Source organism: Dromiciops gliroides, chromosome 5 (assembly GCF_019393635.1).
Source record: "Dromiciops gliroides isolate mDroGli1 chromosome 5, mDroGli1.pri, whole genome shotgun sequence".
Classification (NCBI taxonomy): Eukaryota; Metazoa; Chordata; class Mammalia; order Microbiotheria; family Microbiotheriidae; genus Dromiciops; species Dromiciops gliroides.
In genome coordinates this window covers 36325338-36348629 of record NC_057865.1, presented here as the reverse complement: position 1 = coordinate 36348629, position 23292 = coordinate 36325338, and the positions used below count along the sequence as shown (strand labels likewise).

At 38.4% G+C, this 23292-nt stretch overlaps 1 protein-coding gene across 16 annotated transcripts in view; it reads right to left on the bottom strand.

Annotated features, from left to right (window-relative positions):
• Positions 1 to 23292, bottom strand: part of TBC1D5 (TBC1 domain family member 5) — a 611040-nt gene that overhangs the window by 219049 nt on the left and 368699 nt on the right. For all 16 annotated transcript variants that reach the window (XM_043966947.1, XM_043966952.1, XM_043966957.1 and 13 more), the window contains 2 exons: positions 11693 to 11795; positions 65 to 153 (listed from right to left, as the gene is read on the bottom strand). In XM_043966947.1, the coding sequence (XP_043822882.1) occupies positions 65 to 153; positions 11693 to 11795 (192 nt within the window). The remainder of the gene's footprint in view (positions 1 to 64; positions 154 to 11692; positions 11796 to 23292) is intronic.

The window sequence follows — 23292 nt, the reverse complement described above, 5'->3', positions numbered from 1 at the left end:
GAACTGAAAGTACAGGTGGGCAATAATTAGTGGCTAATGAAGACTACTTGGAGTGAAGACTTGCCTTGGCCGTGCAGATTCACTGGCGTGTAGGAAAGCTTGATGGTCACAATGTAGGATAAAGACTATCGGTGCTAACAGCTCATGCATACCCTGAGATGTAAGAAGAAAATGAGAAAAAAGAGGTTGAATTCATTAGATTACAGCACACTACGAAGATGTATTTCTATAATCTGCAATAGCCAGTAACATCATCATATACTATAAAAGAAGAAAAAATCATATAGCATCAAAAAAAGTTGTCTCCTTTTTTAAAAACTGTCAATTCCAACTGAACCACAGCATTTATTCTTCTCCAAGATACAGTGAGTGGTTTTCTTTTAAATGACACAGCAGACAATAAATTGGCATGGTAGACAACCTTGCACCTGTCAGTTGCTACAAGAACTATGCTCATAAATATGAATTTCATTTATGCAAATTACAATCATGAGCTTCAGCAGAAAGATCTGCAGTAAGAAGGGTAATGGAGAAAAGTAGACCGGAGGAAATTACACCCAATGTTTTCATTGTATAATGGTTCAGAATTAGGATGTCAGTAGCTTTTGAGAAGAGCTGGAGTCAGCTAGCTTAGAATGGTGGAGAACGAAAGGTCCCTACCTTTTGAGAATATGACAAAGAAACAAAGGCTTTAAAAATATAGTTTTCATTATGTTTATCTTGTAAAATATTTTTTTAAAAAAGCAAGAGATTTTTTCTTCTGAAAATTCAAAGGTTTTAGATTAAATTTCACTTATTAATTTAATCAATATAATTCACTACTGAACTTATATTATGACATGCTAGTCCTAAGGATTAATTGAACATAAGTAACAATATTTAATATTAAATTACCAAGATATCCTATAATAGTTAAGTTCATTTTTCTGGGAGAATAGGTAAATACACCGTTACATGTGAATTTTCAAGATAATCTTATCACCACCCCTATGGGTCTGACAAAATTTTTCCTTCTTGAATATTTTGATGGTTATCTTGGCTCTCTTCTAAAGCAGAAGTTAATAAACATAATTTTACTTTACCTTAATGGCTCAGGATCATTGTCATGAAGATCAATTAATAAACTTTTTGGACACAGTGACATTGCTCTCAGGGACTATTTATATAATTAAGCATAGTTCCTACACTAAGTGCTCCTAGGTCTGCTTTTTTTTTGGGGGGGGGGCAATGAGGGTTAAGTGACTTCCCCAAGGCCACACACAGCTAGTACATGTCAAGTGTCTGAGGCCAGATTTGAACACAGGTCCTCCTGAATCCAGGGCCTGTACTTTATCCACTGTGCCTCCTAAATGCCTCCTAGGTCTGCTTTTGATTACAGCTTCCCCATGTTTGTATTCTCCATGGCAGTCAAACTGGCCAGCAGCCATCCATGGAAGTAGGCATCCCCTTTCTCCCTTTGGGCCTTCACATAGAACTGATTCTTTTCTCATCTTCATTCCTCAGAATCCCAAGCTTCCTGCAAAGATCAGCTCAGGTACTACCTGATACACAACGTCTTTCCTGATCTCCCCATTTGGAGATGCTCTCGCTACATGTACTATGCCACCTATCAAATGCATACAGGAGGGATAGAAACTCAGGAAGTTCTTTTCCAACCTTCCTTCCAGTGTTCCCTTTCCTGCCTCTGGTTGGACACTGATACCCCACCCATCTTCATTCACAGTCTTCTGTGAGGAGGAGAAGTGAAGAGTCATTCTATCACACTTGTATGCTGACTGGTCACCAGCCTCCCTCTGGAGAAGGAAGAACACTGTTCAACTGTGTTATCAGTTGCTTGCCTTCCATCACCACACCTCCTGCCTACTCTTATATACTTGATGATCTCATCAGCTCCCACAGACACAATTATCATCTCTACGTAAAACTTTCCAAGATATACATATCCAGTCCTACTCTTCTTAGCCCCAATCTCATGGTTCCACCTGACTATGAGACATTTCAGCTTGCAGAAATCTCAAACTCAAATTATCCAAAACAGTAGTCATTATCTTGCTTTTTTTCTTCTGAACTTACTCCTTCTCCCAACCCATAATCACTTCCATATACTAAGTAGGACAGAATATAACAACTGTACATGAAAACATTAATCTCTATTATGGACTACTTGCTTTTACATTTTAATTAATTTATTTTTTCTGTTACATGTAAAGATAGTTCTCAACTTTTGTTTATACAAGCTTTCCAATTTCAGATTTTTCTCCCTCCCTCCCCCCTCCCCTAGACAGACTGATCTTTGGGTTTATCAAACACTACATTACTAGTGTCATTTACTACTGCATTTCCTGAGCCTAGCCTATTCCATTCATCTACCACTCTATTTTTAAGCCAGTACCAGATAGTTTTGATGACTGCCGCTTTATAGTAAAGCTCCAGGTTTGGTACTGCTAACCCACCTTCCTTTGAATTTTTTTTTCATTATTTCCCTGGATATTCTTGATATTTTGTTTTTCCAGATGAATTTTGTTATTATTTTTCCTAGCTCTATAAAATAATTTTTAGGTAGTCTGATTGGTATGGCACTGAATAAGTAAATTAATTTAGGCAGTATTGTCATTTTTACTATATTAACTCTGCCTATCCATGAGCAATTGATATCTTTCCAATTATTTAGATCTGATTTGATTTGTGTGAAGAGTGTTTGGTAGTTGTGTTCATAGAGTTCTTGGGTTTGTCTTGGCAAGTAGACTCCCAAGTATTTTATATTATCTACTGTTACTTTAAATGGAATTTCTTTTTCTTTCTCTTGCTGCTGGACTTTGTTGGTCATGTATAGAAATGCTGATGATTTATGTGGATTTATTCAATATGAAAGTAAAAGCTGTGCTATCTGATCCCATATAAGAATTCATGACTTCTAAAATTCACCATTAAAAGTTCAAGAAACTATATTCTAAGTGAAAAAGGAAGAATATAATAGCTCCTATATTGGATTAGCTAGGGTTGCTAAGTAGTTGATATTTATTTTGCTGCTGTTTTCAAAATGAGTTAGATATCTACCTCCAACATGTGAAGAGGAAATATTTATATTATATGTTCAGATCATTAGCTATTCATTTACTTGCTTTTCCAGAAATTAAGAGTCTACTTTATTTTTTGGTGAGGCAATTGGGGTTAAGTGACTTGCCCAGGGTCACACAGCTAGTAAGTGTTAAGTGTCTGAGGCCACATTTGAACTCAGGACCTCCTGAATCCAGGGCCAGTGCTCTATCCACTGCGCCACCTAGCTGCCCCAAGAGTATACTTTAAATAAAATGAACCAAACTGAATTATTTTTGTTAATGAGCTTATAATACCTGACCATTCTGTAATACTAAGTTTTCTAATCTATATCAAACATCAAGACAAAGTATGAGAAATTATATATGAACTATATTATGGACAAGCAACTTATAGAAATGCTTGTCCATTGTGCCTTTTAAAAAATGTTGATACATGAGTTTGACATTAATAGTTACTTCCTACACACCTTTACAAAGAATATTCACTGAAAATGTTAAGCAAAATTGCCTAATAGAGTTGCTAAGCTTATGGAACACTGCTTTCTACTTTACTGAACATTAAAAGGAAAAGAGGATGTTTTAATAGTCTAAATGGTTCTCCTAGTTTGGCACACTTCTCTATGTATCAGTTCATACAAATTTCTCTAAGTTTACCTAGGATTAAGAATTCTCAGCAAAGCAATTGCCAGTCATTACTTCAGAGGATCAATGATGGAAGAACAGTTTCCAACAGTTCCCAGAAAGCTGATGGACTAAATATGCAGACAGAGACATGTTTTTGGACAAGGACAAAGCAGGAATTTGTCTTTGCTTGATTATTATGAGGATTTTCTTAGTTACTTTCTTCTTTTTATAATTGTTTTGGAGGGAGAAGGCATGAAGGAGGTAGAAGGAAAGGAAGAAAATGTCTTGTTAAATTAAAAAAAAATAGGTAAAGAGGAAAAGAAGATGAAGACTGTATGATTTCATTCTAGTAGCTTGTTATCAATCATGTTGGTTGAATTTGACCCGAGTTTGGTTTTATTTTTTTAGTGTATTTGCATTTTTATAGTCCTTGTGTATATTGTGCTTTGGACACTGATTTCTTCACTCTGCACCATTTCAAGTAAACCTTTCTGTTTCTTTGAATTCTTGAGATTTATTATTCTTTAGGATATAACAACATTACACTATAATACTTTGTTCAGCCATTTCCAAATGGTTGGGTGTATATTTCAATTCCTTCTGTTATGTCATTACAAAAAATTCTAGGGGCAGCTAGGTGGCACAGTGGATAGAGCACCAACCCTGCAGTCAGGAGGACCTGAGTTCAAATCCTGCCTCAGACACTTGACACTTACTAGCTGTGTGACCCTGGATAAGTCACTTAACCCCAATTGCCTTACAAAACCAAAACAAACAAATAATTCTATAAAATTTCTGTACCCATGAGTCTTTTTTTTTTGTGTGATTATTTTTCAAAGCTTTGATGAAGAGCCAGCTCTTACTCAAAGCTTTTCCTGACTAATTAGATATTAATGATTCTGCACCTTATTTAGATGGCTACTGAATGATAGTCTATGTTTCATTTTTTTGAAAACTGTATATATCCTGTGAATACTTGGTGAATGTTAATAATGTTCTTAACACTGAACCATCCCTGCAACCTTGTTATAAATACAACTTGGTCATAATAATTATTCTTGGATATATTAATATTTTATTTTAATATTTTGGCTTTGATACTAAGAAAATGGCTTATGATTTTTTAAACATTACTTTATCCTTCACTGGTCTGGGTACCATGAAGAAGTTGGGTAGATTGTCTTCCTTCTCTATTTTTAAGGAGGATTCATGTCTTATTTTTAATAGTTATACACCGATTTCCTACAGAGTTTAGGTATAAGATTTTTATCAGATGTTCACAGCAAAGACATTTTATAACAAATAAACATAACAAATTCTTATGTTTTCATCTAATTCTAGCTGCATGGATTTTGTTTGCACAAAATCATTATAGTTTTATATATTCAAGATAACCCATTTGGCTTTTATAATTTCCTCCCTATTTTAAATATTATGATTTTCCTCCATCTATTATTATAAAAGATTTAGTCTTTTATCATTAATTTTAAAAATGGTATGGCTGCTTATGCCTAGTTTTTATATCCATTAGGAATTTACTATAGTATGTACTCTAAGAGGGGAAAAGCCACATGGCTTGCCCTCAGGCGCCTTCTCCTCATGGTGGAGCTTTCCTACAGTAGTACTCCAGCAGGTGGCATCATTCCAATTGTTACATGGCCTAAATTTTTTCTGCCAATACCTTTACAACTCTCCTAGATGTTCAGAACAGAGTCCCTTTCTCAGTTCAAAGTATCATAGATTTAGAGGTGGGAGGCACCTTAGAGACCCCCAAGGGCTCAGGGTAAGAAAGGTGATTTGTACAGGGTTCCATAATTAGTATTTGAGTCAAGATATGAATTCAGGTTGACTCCAAGTTTTCCAAGTTTTGCACTCTATTCACTGCACTGCCTTGATTGTATTGTTTGCTTTGGCAAATGACAGATGATCTTTTTTATTTCCTTTTAGGTGTTCATTTTTTATTTCTTCTGACCTATTTTTCATTTTTTATTTAGTAAAAGATAGTTCTATAATGATTGCTTTGTAATATAATTTGAGATCTGGTAACATCAAGCCCCCTCTACATTGCCCTGTGTATGTACCATCAATAAATGATTGCTTTGATTTTTGTCTTCATAACTCAAGTGTCTAGAACCGTGCCTTGAACACAGAAGGTGTTTAATAAATGTTTGTTAAAGTGAACTGATTTGTTGGTATACTTGGTAGTATATCAAATAACAATGAAGGGAGTGGCTATTTTTGTTCACATATCATTTTTCAGGATTTCTCCACTGCTTGTAATGCTGGCTCTTGATTTTGGATTATAGAAATGACCTTCATATTTGCATATGACCACACAGTTTGTGTATGTGATCACCCCAAGGCTTTTTAGTGTTTTGTTTTGTTTTTTAAAAACATGACTGCAATATTGCCAAAAGACTTTTCTGAATTTATGGGTATAACATGTTATTTTATTTTGCTGTTATATGCTTCACTATGCTACTAATTTTTCTAATGTTGAACCATTTTTGCAACCTTGATGTAAATACAACTTGGTCACAATGATTATTCCTGGATATATTTATAATATTTTATTTAATATTTAGATTTTGATATTGACTCATCATTATGGTTTATAATAAAAAGCAACACTACTTTGTCCTTCACTGGTTTGGGTGTTAGGACCATGTCTGCCTCATTGAAGAAGTCAGGTAGATTGTCTTCTTTCTCTGTTGTTAAGGACAGTACATGTAGCCCAGGAATCATTTCTTCTTTAGATATGGAATAAAATCACCATGTAAAGCCACTCCTTTTTTTTTTAATGGCTGGTGCAGTTCTTCAGACTTTCTGTACTTCACTGCCATGCCATCTCACAGGCCACTCAGACACAAAACAGTCCTAGGGAACTTCATCCCTTTGTGATAGGCACTCCAGCCTCATGCCTCGCTCTGGCTGAGATTAGGGGTTACTTCAGTTACCTGCAACATCTAAGACTCAGTTTTGGTCATGTTTCACAGCCACCTCACCAACTGCATCAGCACCAGCTGAGTAACTCCCTCTTCCTTCCTTCCCCCCTCTTTCCGTCCTTTCATTCTAGAACCATAATCAAATAGATTATGTCATTGCTCCCAGGTAGGGTCAGATGAGGAAATTGAAGTTGGGAAAGGTTATGTAATGTGGCCAGGGTCACACAGCTCCTAAGTATCTGAGGCTGGATTTGAATTTAGGTCTTCCTGACTCCAGGTTCAGAACTCTACCCACTGCACAACTTTTCATCAAATAATTGGCTTCCCACACATTCGGAGCTGGTTGTTTGTCATGTGCCCCAAACAAAGGTTTGGCACCTCCATCATTTCTGTCGAAGGCTGGCAAAGTCACAGGGAAAACCACTGACCCAATCTTTTTTTGGGGGACGGGGTAATGAGGGTTAAGTGACTTGCCCAGGGTCACACAGCTAGTAAGTGTCAAGTGTCTGAGGCCGGATTTGAACTCAGGTCCTCCTGAATCCAGGGTTGGTGCTTTATCCACTGCTCCGCCTAGCTGCCCCAACTGACCCAACCTTTATAGACATAGGCTTGGTGAACAGTGTTGCAAGGACACAAGTGAGACTAATCCAGGTGGATCAACGGATGTGCTTATCTTGCTAGAACTAGGGGCCGTGGTACATTTCTGAGAACAGCTCGACCTCCTACGCTGTCTGTGCAGGGTGGATGGTGCTCCCTCCTATTTTGGCTGGGCAGCTTCTCTCATGAGCTCTGGAAGGGTACTTAGGAAAAGACACAATCATTGGGGGAAATGGAGAAAGTGCAGGAGAACCATAAGGCAAACATTCCCCAGTAGTCTTGTTTAAATTGTTAATTTAATTAACAAACATTTTTGTCTCCTCCCCTCAAACCCCCACCCCCGGCCCCTCAGGGATGATGCAAAGGAAAACTTTAGCACAATGCTATCCAAGTGATTATAAATTCTGTGTTAGTGGACTCTGAAATGATTGACTTTAACTGAGCAAGTTTTAATCTGGGGTATCACTTGGGGCCATTTCATTTTTGTTTCATTATACACCTGTCACTGTTGGGCCCTTTACCCAATTCCTGTCAGGGCATGGGTGAGGATGTCAACTTTGAAGAATGGGGCAGCTAGGTGGTGCAGTGGATAGAGCACTGGCCCTGGAGTCAGGAGGACCTCAGTTCAAATCCAGCCTCAGACACTTAACACTTACTAGCTGTGTGACCCTGGGCAAGTCACTTAACCCCAAATGCCTCACCAAAAAACCCCAAACAAAAAAACACTTTGAAGAACACAGGAAATGAGCTTGAACTGTAAATCCCTAAGTTTATAGAGCAGTCAGGACAGAAAATAAAGTGGTCACAGGCACTTTGGTCAAAATTCCTAACCTAAAGACAAGCTCTCACAGATCAAATAACCCACCAAGAGCAAATGAAATCATATTTTTAAACCAAGAAATCCAGGGGCAGCTTGGTGGCGCAGTAGATAGAGCACCAGTCCTGGATTCAGGAAAACCTGAGTTTAAATCCGGCCTCAGACAACTTAACACTTACTAGCTGTGTCACCCTGGGCAAGTCACTTAACCCCAATTACCTCACCAAAAAAAAGAAAGAAAGAAAGAAAGAAAGAAAGAAAAAAACAACAGAAGAAATTCAAATCCATCTCCATCAGAATATACACCATGAGACTATGTTGCCTGGCCAGGTATTGTTCATATAACTTGGGCCCATGACCACACAGAGACATATGCACACACTTTATGTGTTCCCCATAGGTTAAGTTAAAATCTTTCAATTTTAAGATCCTAGAACAACTATTCTTTCCACTCCCTCATGATGCTCCTTTAAAAGCCGAGTCTCTTTCTGCCCAGGTGCAATGACTATTCTTTTGGAACTGGTTGTTCTGTAAGCAGGTAAGCTTGACACTTAGGAAAACCAGAAGCATCTAAAACCGGAGGGTTGTGCCATCTCCCAGTCACTAAATCCATAACACCAGTTCCTGACAACACCCTTTTCCCCCTGTAGCCTCCCTGTCGCAGAAAGGATTCTCCTCCTCATTCCTTTTTCTAGGTTAGCCACACTCTTCCTCAGACACTGTTTCCAGGCACTACTTGGAAACAATGTCAAATGCTAATTCCTTTAGTGAACCCTTTTCTAAAATTGACATGGAAAATTTTTAATTGTTTCATATCTAACACCTATATTTCCCTAATACATCTCAGAAAATATTTGTAAAACAGTAAAGTATGAGCATAGCCCAGCTAAGATTCATCTATCTTTTTCATCTGGATTTTCTAATTCTCTTTTCATAGCAATCTTGAAAGTGATGTATGTATCATAAAGCACATAAAATGTATGGTCATTTTAGGAGTTTGAAATTTTTCACATATTTTAAAACAAAGGATTGGTGGATTTTAGTTAGATCAATATGCTGATTATTGTTTTATAATCAAAGGAATATATCCACTTCACAACTTACTGTGAATTATATGGTTAATATATGTAAAATCAATGTGCATACCTTAAATCACTGTATTAAAGTCAGTTAATATAGTAGGAAACATCTATTACAATAATTGTTACAGATTAATCTGCTGAATGGGATGATGGTGAGCTCAGCAGTTTAAGGGATTCTACAGAGCAGTAGAAAGAGCTCGAGATTTGGGGTAACAGGATGTGGGTTGAAGTAAATTGCCACTTAATACCCATGTGACTTTGAGCAAGTCACTTGACCCCTGTGGGTCTGTTTTCTCATCTGTAAAGTTAGGGATTTGGAACAGCCGATCACTAAGGTACCTCAAAGATTGAAACCTATGATTTCTGTGGTCATTTAATCTAATAAATCAATGAAAAGGCAAACATAGTACGAAGTACATACTGTGCTAGTATTAGCACTCAGAGTAAATAGGCTAAAAAGTTCCTGCCCAGGTAGTAATTTAAAACTCTCAAAGCAGTCCCAACTTTTACTTGTATCAGAAGATTAGAAGGCAATGACATACAAAAAAGTTAATATTAAATAGGTTTGTGTCAACAGACAATCACAATCTCATGAGACTTACGTGAAAACCATGTTTAAAAACTGACATTTATAATGACCAAAGCACAAAATAGTACATGGTGATTGGATAAGAGAGGTGCAAAGAACTAGGAAGGGTTTTTGAGAAAAAATGACTCATGAATGGAGGGGAGATTTGCATTCAAGAGTTAGCTAGCAAAATGTGGTGAGGAGTCATAAATGGAAATTCCAGTAGAATCCTCTGAAAGGTCTGGCAGAAGAAGAGATGCTCAAAGTGACTAAGTTTCATATTTTGTAAAAGTGACAAAGCATACTTAATGATGTACTCCTTTATTCCATGGCCCTAAAATGTGCATTTTATTCTCCTCTAAACTGTCAGCATTTCTGCAGCCTCACTGCTTTATCTCAGCTGAACTATTCTTCAGTAAGTACTGCAAAACCAAATTTGTACCAGTGGAAAATAAAGGTAAAGAAGTTTCCATTGTCAACAGCCTGTAGGCTCACAAGATTGAACCTGTTCTTTTATCTGCCTATGTTCATTTAGCCCACCACGCAGTCTTTATTAAAGCCGAGGCATCAGGCAGTCAAAGTTCATTAATACCATTTATATAATCTCTGCAGTTTCAATTAACTCAGCAAGACATTCTACTACATGATAACAGTCTCATTAATTCAATAAAATCCCATAACTATTAACAATATGGTCTATGTTAAACGGGGTGTCACCTAGTACAAAATAATAGCTTTAACAGCTTGTGATGAAACTCAAGGTTTTTTCTTAAATTTGATCTGGCTAAATATTCAGTCCTTCTGCAGCAAGGTATTATTTCTGAGTAAAGAATCTACAGGATTTTAAACATGCACAGGGGGTAATTAAGCCTTTTAAGTCATACCCAGGAGTCAGATAACATTACTTTCTTGTTCAATAAATGATAGACTTTGTCTAAATTATCTAGAATGTGATCCTCCATTTCCCTGTCTACTTTTCAACATGAGTGCTCTGGGTCACATTTATTGAAAATAGTAGGGCTGGGCAACATTGGGTTTCTAGTTCTCTAACAGCACAAGCGTATTCCATTAGTACAGAACTGTCCTAATATAATTTTTGTTCTTAACCACAAACATAAAAAAGGGGAAAATGCATGTTGAATATTTTTTGACTTGATCACATACAAAAATTTCAAATTAATTCTATTCTTTTTTAGGTCTTTTGTTTCTGTAATAGATGTTTTTTGATGTTTAGTCAAAATTTGATGAATGTTTTTTGATACTTGACCCAGGATATAAATTTATCTTTTATACTGTAAAATTTGATTGTTTTAAAAAACTGGAGAAACTCAGCATATGCCTTTCTAGGCAATCAATGTTTTCAGAATATAGTCAATATAGCCAATTATGTTCTCTGTCCTTAAAAAGAAAGTCATGATAAACTTAAATATATCTTAAAATACTGTGACTAAACACTGGACATTTGCTCTTTTGGAAAAGGTAATGTATTAATTTTCTGAGTGTTAATGGCTGCGTGGTGGGTCAGGTAATAGGATAATGATGAAACTAAATATAGATTTTCAATTGCTATAAGCAACTTTTGGAAACTAATTTTTGCTAAGTTTTAGAGACTAACGGGACATTTCCTAACTTTTTCCATTATTTCACATATTTATAAATGCTGTACTTGGATACAATATTTATACATACAACCATGGAAAGTTTTATTACTAGATTGGCTTCAAAAAGGCTGTTTATAAACAAACTCCCAAAAGTTGAAAGAAAAGCTTGAGCAGCCTTATAGAAGACAATTTGGTGGAATGTCTTATAATGAGGAGGAAGCATATGTGCGTCAATGAGCTTACTTTTCTTCGCATGCAGCTGACAAGCATCTCTCTGATTGCTTGAGCATTATGATACAACTCTGGATACAATAAAGCCTACATTATTGCACTATCATTTGTCAAGCTGTATAGAAAATTTTGAGTCAATGGATGCCACCTGTACGATATTTTCATTACCTGTTTATAAAGCAACTGCTCGTTTTCTCTCGCATAACAGAAAAGAACATCTGTAAGAATTTTTCTCACATTTTCTTGTTGGAAATACTGCATTTCAGGAAACCTGAAAAAAGAAAACAGAGTCCTGAGGCAGGCAGCCCAGCTGAAAGAGACTTCTGCAAATTCTTATTGCTGAGAAGCACTGGGCTTTTTGGGGTTTCTATTCAAGGCTTTATCTACATCCAACTTTTGCCTATAGCATCATTAATGTTTTAATGAAATAGGAGTGAAAAAAGGGGAAAAAATACTTGGACCTCACAGGGAATATCCTTTAATCTAAAAATACCACAAAATTATTTTGTACATATCAAAGTCCCCCTAATTAATAGTGGCAGGCCATATTTACTTCACATGTATGATCTGATTTGATGTGTACAACATCTCCAACTATGTCTGAGCAGATGGAAGCCCTATACATGTCTAAATGAACGATTCTCAGGGACAACTTATCCAACTGGACACAAATCTTAAAGAATTTTAATGATTATATTGGTGATGACTTTGGCTTTCCTAACAAAATGTAGTACTCTGTACTGCATATGCATTGAGGGCTGGATGGACTAAAAACAAAGGAGAACACAAAGCCCCCCGCTTTGTGAGATTGTAAATTCTATTTAGAAAGATAAATCTCACATACACACATACATAATATATATATATACACACACACATATAAATATATACACATATATGAAACAACTGAAGAACATTTCAAACCAATATAACCATATACATAAGTTAATATACTACCAAATAGGTATAAAAGAGATTAAAAAAAAATTGAGGCTGGGGATAGCAATACTATGACAAAACCGTCAGATGAAGGGTTACTCATGGAAGATTTCCTATCGGTGAATTTTAAACTAGGATTTTAGGGCTGCATGGGAACATGGGAAAGGGCATTCCAATACTAAGTAAAATAATTCATGTATTTAGAGAGTATTAGTGTTTATCTGAGGGTCCATGTAGAAATGTACTTGGTAACATGATGATAGCTGTCTGAGTGGGGAAGGGAAAGTACAAAAAGTAGGGAAAATTGGTAAAGAGTTCCAAATTCTCAGCAGAGAAGTTTATCTGTAATAAGGGTAACAGAATTACCTGCAGATTTCTGAGTGGAAGATAAAGACAACATGCTTGAGACAGAGAATTCAGGCAACTATGTATTAATGAATCAGCTGAAAGAAAATTCCTGATCTGAGGACATCATAATAAAATAGCCACGAGTTGATCAGGGTTTAATTTTGGCTGTGAAGATGGAAAATATGAAGATTCTGAAGAGAAAGAATAAAAGGGGAAAGCAGGGAATGAGATGACTTTCATTTAGGAGAATGAAGGGCAAAGAAAATGACTGGCGATTCTGTTGACTATTTCAAGGGTTGGGGACTTAGAAAACCGTTTTACCCAGTCCCTTATTTCTTGTGCCTTTTCCCTATAAGGTACCAATGTATATGTGATGTAATGACCTAGACACTTCCTCTGGTGAGGCAGACGGCAAACCCATTTGTGCTGGTGTATAATTGTAACTCTTGTCTATGTGCTACCATAAGTTTGTCTACTTGATGTGTTAGAAGTCTTCCTTGCTTTCTTTTGGTATTATGAAGTGGGGCACTCAAACGATCTACCTAGCAGGCTAACAATTAGTATGTCAACAAGCATTTATTAAGTGCCTACTATGTGCTGGGTCCTCTGCTAAGTACTGGGAATATAAAGAAAGGCCCCAAACTCAAACCCCCAAATTTCAGAGGCTACAATCTAATGGCGGGAAAATGCCAACAACAATGTACAGATAAACTGTAAATGGGATAAACTGAGATCATCTCAGAAGGAAGGGATGAGCATTAAGGGAGATCAGGGAAGGCTTCCTGTAAAAGGAAGGCTACTAGCTGGGTCTTTAAGGAAGTCAGGTCAGTGACATGGGGAGGAAGAGAATTCCAGGGCTGGGACGTGCCACGAGTCAGAGAACAGGGTGTCTGGCAGGAGGAAGAACAAGGCATCCCTGGCTTATAGGGGATAGAGGAGAACTGGAAAGACAGAAGGGTTTGGAATCTGGGGGCAACAGGGGACCAATGGAGTTGGATGAATACGGGGTGTGAGTGTGGTGGAAGACACAGGCGTTAATCACTTCGGCAGTTAGCAGAGGGCAGACCAGAGTTGGGGGAAACTCGGGCAGAGAGACCAACTAGCTGGTTCGAGAAACAGTACAGCTACAAGGTGCTAAGGGCCTTCTTACCAAGACTGCGGCGGCATCACAGGAGTAGAGGGTTGTGTGTTGAAGTTGCTCAGCCATTTCTGTTGTGTCTGACTCTTTGTGTCCCCTTTCGGAGTTTTATTAGCAAAGATCCTGAAGTGATTTATCATTTTGCAGATGAGGAAACTGAGGTCAATGACTTGCCCAAGGTCACACTTCTAATAAGTGTCTGAGGCCAGATGTGAACTGAGGAAGAGGAGTCTTCCTGACACCAGGCCTAGCACTCTAGGTGCTATAGCGCCACTTAGCTGCCTGTAAAGGAGGTATGTTACAGAGGATTTCGCAACAGATTAGATAGGAGGAAACAGAAAAGAATGAGGACTAGAGGATAATGCCAAAGGAATATGATCTGATCATGAGGAGCTGGTAAAATAGTTCCAAATTCTCAGGCCAAGCTTGTAATGAGAACTCTTAACACTTAGCATTTAATTTGGTCTCACTTAGTAGAAAATACTCACCTGAGTTTCTTCTGCCAAAATACTTTTTGGCCACAAGCTGTCTTATTTGTAAAGAGATATTCTCTTTACAGTTGTAATTCATTACTATTTCCAGTTTTGGTGAGAACTGCCATGCTACCTGACGTACAAATCTCACTGGGGCCCCAACTTCTTCTTCTTTTTTTTTTTGGGGGGGGGGGGAAGCAGGGCAATGAGGGTTAAGTGACTTGCCCAGGGTCACACAGCTAGTGTGTGTCAAGTGTCAGAGGCCAGATTTGAACTCAGGTCCTCTTGAATCCAGGGATGGTGCCTGTACCACCTAGCTGCTCCCGGGACCCAACTTCTAAATGAGCTAACACCTTTTTTCTCCTTTTATTCTCTATTCTGTCTCTCCATTGGATGCCTTGCTTCCATTTTGATCAGTTATTCTCTATGGACCAAAACCAAATGGTCTCCCTTTGAAGAACATGAGAAATATATCTTGTTCAGGCATTAAAATTAAGCTATAATTGTTCCACATATATACATTAAAAGTGTTTGAGTACGGGCAGCTAGGTGGCACAGGGGATAGAGCACCAGCCCTGGAGTCAGGAGTACCTGAGTTCAAATCTGGCCTCAGACACTTGACACTTACTATCTGTGTGACTCTGGGCAAGTCACTCAACCCCAATTGCCTCACTAAAAAAAAAAAAAAGTGTTTGAGTAGTGTTTTGCTGACCACTTGTCCAAGGTGCTGCTTGGAGTATGGGTTGGACTAGATGACTTTGGGGGTTCCTTTCAACTATGACTTTTATCAAAATATCAAGATGATTGATTATCCAATAGATATCTCCTATTCAGGCGCATGGATTAGAGTCTATCAACTTCTGAGGAGTGGGAATATATAAGAAGAATAGTAGAAAAATCTCATATTAAATATTGGCTTAACTGGCACTAAGGAAGAGAAAATGTCAAGGAAATTGGAAAAGCAAAACCAAAATGGCAGTCCCAAGGATACAGGAAGGAAGATCACCCAAGCTAAGGTTATTTTATGGCACACTGGCCAATCATGTCACATGCATTAAGAAGGGAAATGGTGATGATTACTGAGACTAACTTTGCTCAGAGAAAGTCACAGACCTTACAGAGAAAAGTTAAATGAGTGCGAAGAATGGCCACTGAGCAGAAAACCTTAGAAGGGATTGGGTGACAAAGAGATAGCGAGGCTGGCAGAACATCACCTGAAAAAGTTTAGTGATAGTGGCAGAAATGAGGTAGTAACTGAGGGATAGACAAGGCAAGAGAAGGTGTCACTACAAATGCCCCTTGGTCTATAGTGAGATGAACATTTTTAAAGATGAAGGAGATATTGCTAACTAGCATCATGTTAGTTTCAGTTCTGACCAATGGATGGGAAAACAGGACCATCCAGCCCCTGAATATCACTTGTTAGGACTTCTAAAGTTATTCTCTGAAAAGTTCCCATGCAAACAACTGCCTGACAAAATTCTATGTAGTACTCAAGATCAGAATCAAGAATGGGAGAAAGTCCTAAAAAGTACCATACTTACTTCTGCCAACAAATATCTATGAACTATATAGTAAGAGTTTAATATCTATCCACTAAAAATGTAAATTATATTACATACCAATTCATGGTTTCATTTAAATGCATACTAACCACTTCCAAGATTAAAAACTAGAGATCTACCAGAATTAAATTGCAGGTAGATAATTTAAATTACCCACTTTTAGCAAATACCCAATCAACTGAAAATGTGTATTAGGCAGCCATAGCGTACCTCATCTAAATGCAATAGCACACCATCCACAATTCTGCTCTACAGGGTTGAAGTGCCAATTTGTAAAATCTCACAGTATTCCCTTTTTAGAAGAAAAAAGCCCCTTTACTCTTTAAAGAGGAATATTTGCCTATAAATTCTAATGGGGAATCCACAGAATCATACAAGGTAGACATATATGTTAAACTACTACAAAGAAGTCTGCCTTACTTTAGAAGATGAAAAAGCAATCACTGAACCCTAACATTGAGCACCTTACAGATTATAGTCCCACATTTTCTAGATAGAAAAATAAAGGACAGGAAGCTTAGGTGACCTGTCAAAGAAGATAATATTTGCAAGGGCACTTAGGTCCTGGCATGTGGTAAGGACTTTATCAGTCTTTATTCACTTCCTTTCCCTTTCCACTTGTCCAACTTAACAAAAACCTAACTCCCACTTGAGTATTCTTCCCACTATATCATGAAGCTGCTCTAATCATATGATGTGCTAAATAATTCAAAGAAATGTATTTAAGTAAAAGCCAATAAGTATAGGAGTATATTAAAAAGACTGGGTAATGAATCTTGAAAAAATATAGGTAGGTAGGTACGTAGTTAGGTAGGTAGGTAGGTAGGTAGGTAGATAGATAGATAGACAGATGTCCTACTATATAAAAAAAAACATTTTGTAATCATGTTTTTTGTCTTCAAATGCATAGGTTAAAACTGTTATCAGGGAGATGAAGTGGTAATTCTTAATACAATAATATCCATTTTCTCATGGTGCCTTTTAAAAATTTTTTTATTTTTTTTTGGCGGGGCAATGAGGGTTAAGTGACTTGCCCATGGTCACACAGCTAATTAAGTGTCAAATGTCTGAGATCATGGTGCCTTTTTAATTCCTTCTGCCATCCATATGCTTTAAGGCTCTTTCTTTCACATGCTATGTATGTGTGTGGATATACACACATGCAATACACACACATACATGTAGGAGAAGCAAATTAGATCATTATCTTACCTTCCCCAAATTGGAAAGATAAACCTTCCTTAAAAAAATAAATCACACAATGGCTTTCCCAAGTAGGACAAATCAATAAAATGTTATGCTCAGATGGAGTCAATGTTGAGACCACAATTTCAAGTTGAAATAACAGATTGTTTCTGGATGGTATTTCTGTTTTTTGTTTTTTGACAAAGAAGATTTAGATAGAGAAATACTTAAAGAATGAATCAGTAGCTATGTCTTAATCACAATTTATTCAACAGGGTGTAATAGAAACTATGTGCTGTAAAACAGAGGGAGGCAAAAATCTCTCTCTCATACTTTCTCTCACACACACACATAGACCTACGGAAAATAAAACGATATAGGACAGAAGTGGAGAAAATCGTTCCATCTTGAAATGTTTATGAGAAGTTCTGCATCTGATCAGAGGTTACAATGAGAGAGCTGATAAGAGAGAGTATAACTACAGATGGATTGCTGAATGGCGTGAGAAACTAATGTCGGTGATTTCCCTTAAAACACTCTTCTAAAGACAGTTAAGAGGAGTTTGGGGATTTTGGGTTGATTGAAGAAATTAGATTTTCTGTTGCATTTTGAGTTGTCTGATATTTGACCAAATTTATCACATTTTTAGAGAGTGTTTAAAAAAACACCTAAAACCTGGGTAGAAGGGATTTGAACGTTAATAAGAAATAAGGGAAGGCTTCCCATGAGATAAGGACTCTAAGAGGTAAAGTTAAGGTCCCGATTCATTTTATGCTTTTGTTGGGGACAGGGAACTATGGCAAGGCAGTAAGTGCAACTGTCTGCAGAAAGGAGACAGAATGCCAGGTGGGGCAAAAGCTGGTAGGTTAATCCAGCAGGAAAGTATTGTTTCTGAAGGGGGGCAATATGTAAAAGGTAAATTGGAAAATTGGGATGGGATTGTGAAAGCCAAAAGACAACAAATATTTTTGAGCAAGAGAGTAACGTGGTCAGGCCAAGGCTTGAGGAAGATTTGGCAAATGCACAAAATCATGAAACCATGCCACTAGGAATTTACGTTCTATCATCTCGATTAGGCCCTCTTGTAGCAAGGTAATCCTCTAATCAATTTAAAATTCCACTCACTACAGCAGCTTTCCCAAAACTTTTCATCCCTTTTCGAACTTCCCACAGATACCCCTACTCTAACCCGCTCAGCTGAAGAACCTGGCCTCCTATTTTACTGAGAAAAAATTGAGGTCATTCCCTGAGAACTCCCTTTCTCCTTTTGTCCTCATTTCACATCACACAGATGTTTTCCTCCACTATCTTCTCCTTGGCAAGGCAAACACCTCTATGTGGATGCATAATCCCATTCTATCCCATCTTCTTCAGTAGCAGATCGGTGCCCTTTATCAATCTCTCTCACTGTCTACTGACTATTTCCCTGCTATCTAAAATCATGGCCAAGACTCCCCATCCTTTTAAAAAACAAAAGCCTCACCTGATCCCTCCATCTTCACTAGGTATCATCCTCCATCTCACTCCCCTCTTGTGGCTATGCTCTTTGAAAAGCCCTCTGTCGAGTGTCTCCCACTTCCTTTCCTCTCCCTCTCTTCTGAACTTTCTACAGTCTGGCTTCCGATTATATCATTCAACTGAAAAGGTTCTTTCCAAAGTCATCACTGTTCTCTTGCCATATCTAAAGGCCTTTTCTCAATTCTCATCCCTTCCTGACTTCTCTGAAGCTTTTGACCCTGCTGGTCATCTAAGACACTTTGCTTCTCCTGGCTGTCTGTCTAGCTATATGAACACTCCTCAGTCTCCTTTGCTGCCCCTTTGTCCAAGTCACGCCGGGTAATGATGATGGGTGTCCCCAAGAGGTCTGTCCTAGATCCTCTTCTCTTTGCCTTCTATATGACTGTACTTGGCAAGCTCATCAACATTATCACTCCCATGTAGATGATCTTCAGATGTTTTTCCGGTCCTAAGCACTCCCCTGATCTCCCTCTCACATCTCTGTCTCTTGGACATCTCAAACCGGATGCCCATACAGACCCTATACCCACATATGAAAACTGAACTCATCTTTCTCTCCAAGTCTCACCCCTCTTCCTAACTGTGCTATTATTGCAGAGCGTGCCACCAACCTTCCTGACACGCAGGCTCACAACCACAGTGTCATCTTGGCCTCAGGCAGTCCCTAATCACCACACCCATGGACTGGTGCAATGGCCTGCTGGTTGGTAGCCCTTAGTCCAGGCTCTCCCTATTCCAGTCTAGCCTCAGAGTAGCTACAAAGACAGCTGGGGGGCCCCGCGGATCGAGTGCTGGGCTTAGGGGCCAGAAGCACTGACTTCCAATCTGCCATAGACCCTTATGAGCTGTGTGTGCCTCAGTTCCTCATCTGTAAAACAGGGGTAATGACAGCAAGTGAGATTTCTTGTGTGAAGAGCTTAACACGATGCTTGGAACATAGCCCGTGTTATTTAAATCCTGGCAATATTATTATTTGGTTGTTATTGTTAGAGGAGATAATGTGGTTTGCTCAATAAACTCTAGTGGTTCCTTATTATCTCCAGCATCAAATATAAAAAAAATCCTGTTTGGCTTCATGATCTGGGCCCTACCATCCTTTCCAGTCTTCTTAGTCTTCATCCCCCTGCATGGATTCTGAGATTCAACAACACGGGTTTTGCTGCCGGTCCTACCCTGACACGATGCATTTTCATTGGCTTCCCTCCCACATCTATACTGCTCTTCCTACTCATCTCCTCTCCCTGCCTTCCCTGGCCTCCTTCTAGTCTTAGCCTTTCCTTTCCTGATTCCCTGCGGATGATTTACTATTTATTCTGTGTCTACCTTGCATATCGTCGGCCTTCTTAGAAAGTGAGCTTCCTCAGTAGGGGCTGTTTTTGCCTTTCTTTGTTTCCTGGGCACTTAGCACAGTGTCTGGAACACAGGAGGTGCTTAATAAGTGCTTGGTGACTGATGGTATGGCAAAGGCATTAGACAGTGGGGAGGCTGGAAGACTACTTCCAGTCCCTTTTGATGGTGGGTTATTTCTGGAATCTTCCTCTTGGGGAAAGGCCCAGATGATCCATCCACTATTCTCTTAGCCATCATGCCTCAGCTGCCTTCTGCCTCAGTGCTTGCAGGTCTCTTCTCCCATGAGTGAGTTCTTTGGGGAACCTCTGTTTTGGGGAAGGACCTAGGTAAGCCATCTTTAATTCTTAGGATTCAGCCATCATATATACTCCTCCTGGATCACTGCCTTGTTGTGGTGGAGCAGCTTTTGTAGCTCCACGAAACTATGAACTATGCTGTGCAGGGTTACTCAAAACGATCAGGTCATGGTAGAGAGTTCAGACAAAATGTGTTCCACTGGAGAAGGAAATGGCAAACCAAGAAAGCCCCTGGAGAGTATTGAAATGATAAAAGATATGACACTGGAAGATGAGCCCCTCAGGTTAGAAGGTATCCAACTTGCTACTGGGGAAGAGCAGAAGACAGCTATAAATAACTCCAGAAAGAATGATGTGGCTGGGCCAAAGGGAAGGGAAGTTCAGCTATGGATGTGTCTGGTCATGAAAGAAAAGTCCAATGCTGCAAAGATCAACATCGCACAGGAAGCTAGAATGTAAGGTCTATGAACCAAGCCGAGCTGCATGTGGTCAAACAGGATATGCAAACTTTGAACATCAACATCTTCTGTGTCAGTGAACTTTGGGTGGATTGGGTGAATTTAATTTAGGTGATCATTACATATACCACTGTGGGCAAGAATCTCAGACATGACAGAATGATATCTGTTTGAATCCATTCAAAATATGAGTAATACCAGTCTATGCTCCAACCATTGGTACCAAAAAGGCCAAAGCTGATCAGTTCTATGAAGACCTAAAAATCTTCTAGACATAACACCAAAAAAGATTTCATGATTATCAAATCAGATTGGAATACTGAAGAAGGAAATAAAAAGATAGCTGGAATAACAGGCAAGCTTGGCCTTGGTATACAAAATGAAGCAAAGAAGAGACTAATAGAGTTTTGTTAAGATGACTCGTGGCCATACAACCCAAAAGGCGGCCTTACATACGGACACCACTGAATACTGAAACCAGATTGATTATATGCTTTTCAACCAAAGGTGGAAAAGCTCTATACAGTCAATTAAAACAAGACCTGGAGCTGACTGCGGCTTAGATAATGAGCTTCTTATTGCAAAACTTAAACTTAAATTGAAGAAAGTAGGGAAAACTAACAGACCATATAGGTATGAGCTAAATAACATCACTTACGAATATGAAGTGGAGGCAATTAATAGATGAGACTCGGTAGAGAGAATGGCGGGAGAACTATGGATAAAGATTTGCAGTAGTGTACAGGAAGCAGCAACAAAAAACATCCCCAAGAAAAAGAAGAGCGAGAAGGCAAAAAGGCTAACTGATGAATCTTTACAAATAGCTGAGGAAAGATAGAAAGTAAAAGGGAAAGATATACCTAACTGAATAAAGGAAAGCAAGAAGAGGTAAGGTTTTCTTAAATGAGCAATGCAAAGTAACAGAAGAAAAGAACAGAATGGGAAAGATAGATCTCTTGAAGAAAATTAGAAGATATCAAAGGAACAGTTCATGAAAAAATGGTAGAGAAAACAGAAGCAGAAGAGATTGAGAAGTAGTAAAAATATACAGAAGAACATACAAGAAAGATCTTAACATCAACAATAACTCTGATGATGTGGTCACTGATCTAGAACCAGACGTCCTGGAGAATGATGTCAAGTGGGCTGTAGGAAGCATTGTTAACATAGTGGAGGTGACGGAATTCCAGATGAGCTATTCAAAATGCTAGAAGTTATGTTGTTAAAGTGCTGCATTCAATATGCCAGCAAATTTGGAAAACTCAGCAGTGGCCACTGGATTGGAAAAGATCAGTTCATGTCCCAGTCCTAAAGAAGGGCAATGCCAAGGAATGCTTAAATTATTGGACAATTGTGTTCATTTCACACACCAGCAAAGTTATGGTTAAGATTCTGCAACCGAGGCTTCAGCAGTATGTGAACCAAGAATTACCAAAAGAGCAGGCTGGTTTTCAAAAATGCAGAGACCAAATTGCCAACATTTGCTGCATTATGGAGAAAGCGGGGGAGGTACAGAAAAAAAACAAAAACAAAAAAACCCCAACACATTTACTTCTGTTTCACTGACTACACCAAAGCCTCTGACTGTATGGATCACAACAAAATATGGTGAGTCCTCAAAGAGGTAGAAATACCAGATTTTCTTATTTACCTCCTGAGGGACATGTCAGTGGGTCAAGAAGCAACAATTAGAACCAAACATGAAATAACCGATTGGTTTAAAATTGGGAAAGGAGTATGACAAGGCTGGATATAGTCGCCTTTTTATTTAACTTATATTCAAAGTACACCATGCGAAATGCCAGTCTGCAGAAATCAAAAGCTAGAATTAAAGTTGCTAGGATAAGTATTAACAATCTCAAAACAAAAAAACAAACTAACTTGTAAGAACACCAAACACTTATTTAATAGGTGGCTCAGTGGATAAAGCACTGGTCCTGGATTCATGAGGGCCTGAGTTCAAAGATGACCTCAGACATTTGACACTTCCTAGCTGTGTGACCCTAGGCAAGTCATTAACCCTCACTGCCCCGCAAAAAACCAAACCAAACCAAACCAAAACACAAAAACAATCTCAGACATACAGACAATACTACTCTCAGGGCAGAAAGTGAATAAAAATTACAAAAGCCTTTTGATAAGGGTAAAAGAGGAGATGGTAAAAGCTGACTTAAAAAAATATTGATCGGGGCAGCTAGGTGGCGCAGTGGATAGAGCACGGGCCCTGGATTCAGGAAGACCTGAGTTCAAATCCGGCCTCAGACACTTAACAGTTACTAGCTGTGTGACCCTGAGCAAGTCACTTAACCCCAATTGCCTCAACCCCACCCCCCCAAAAAAAAAACACCCAACAAAAAAAAAATATTGATCTTGGCAACTGGTCCTTCCTGGAAAATAGAAGGAGAATGAATAGAAGCTTTGTTAGATTTTATATCCTTGGGTTCAAAGATCACTATAGATGGTGACTCTAGCCATGAAATTAAAAGATGCTTGCTCCT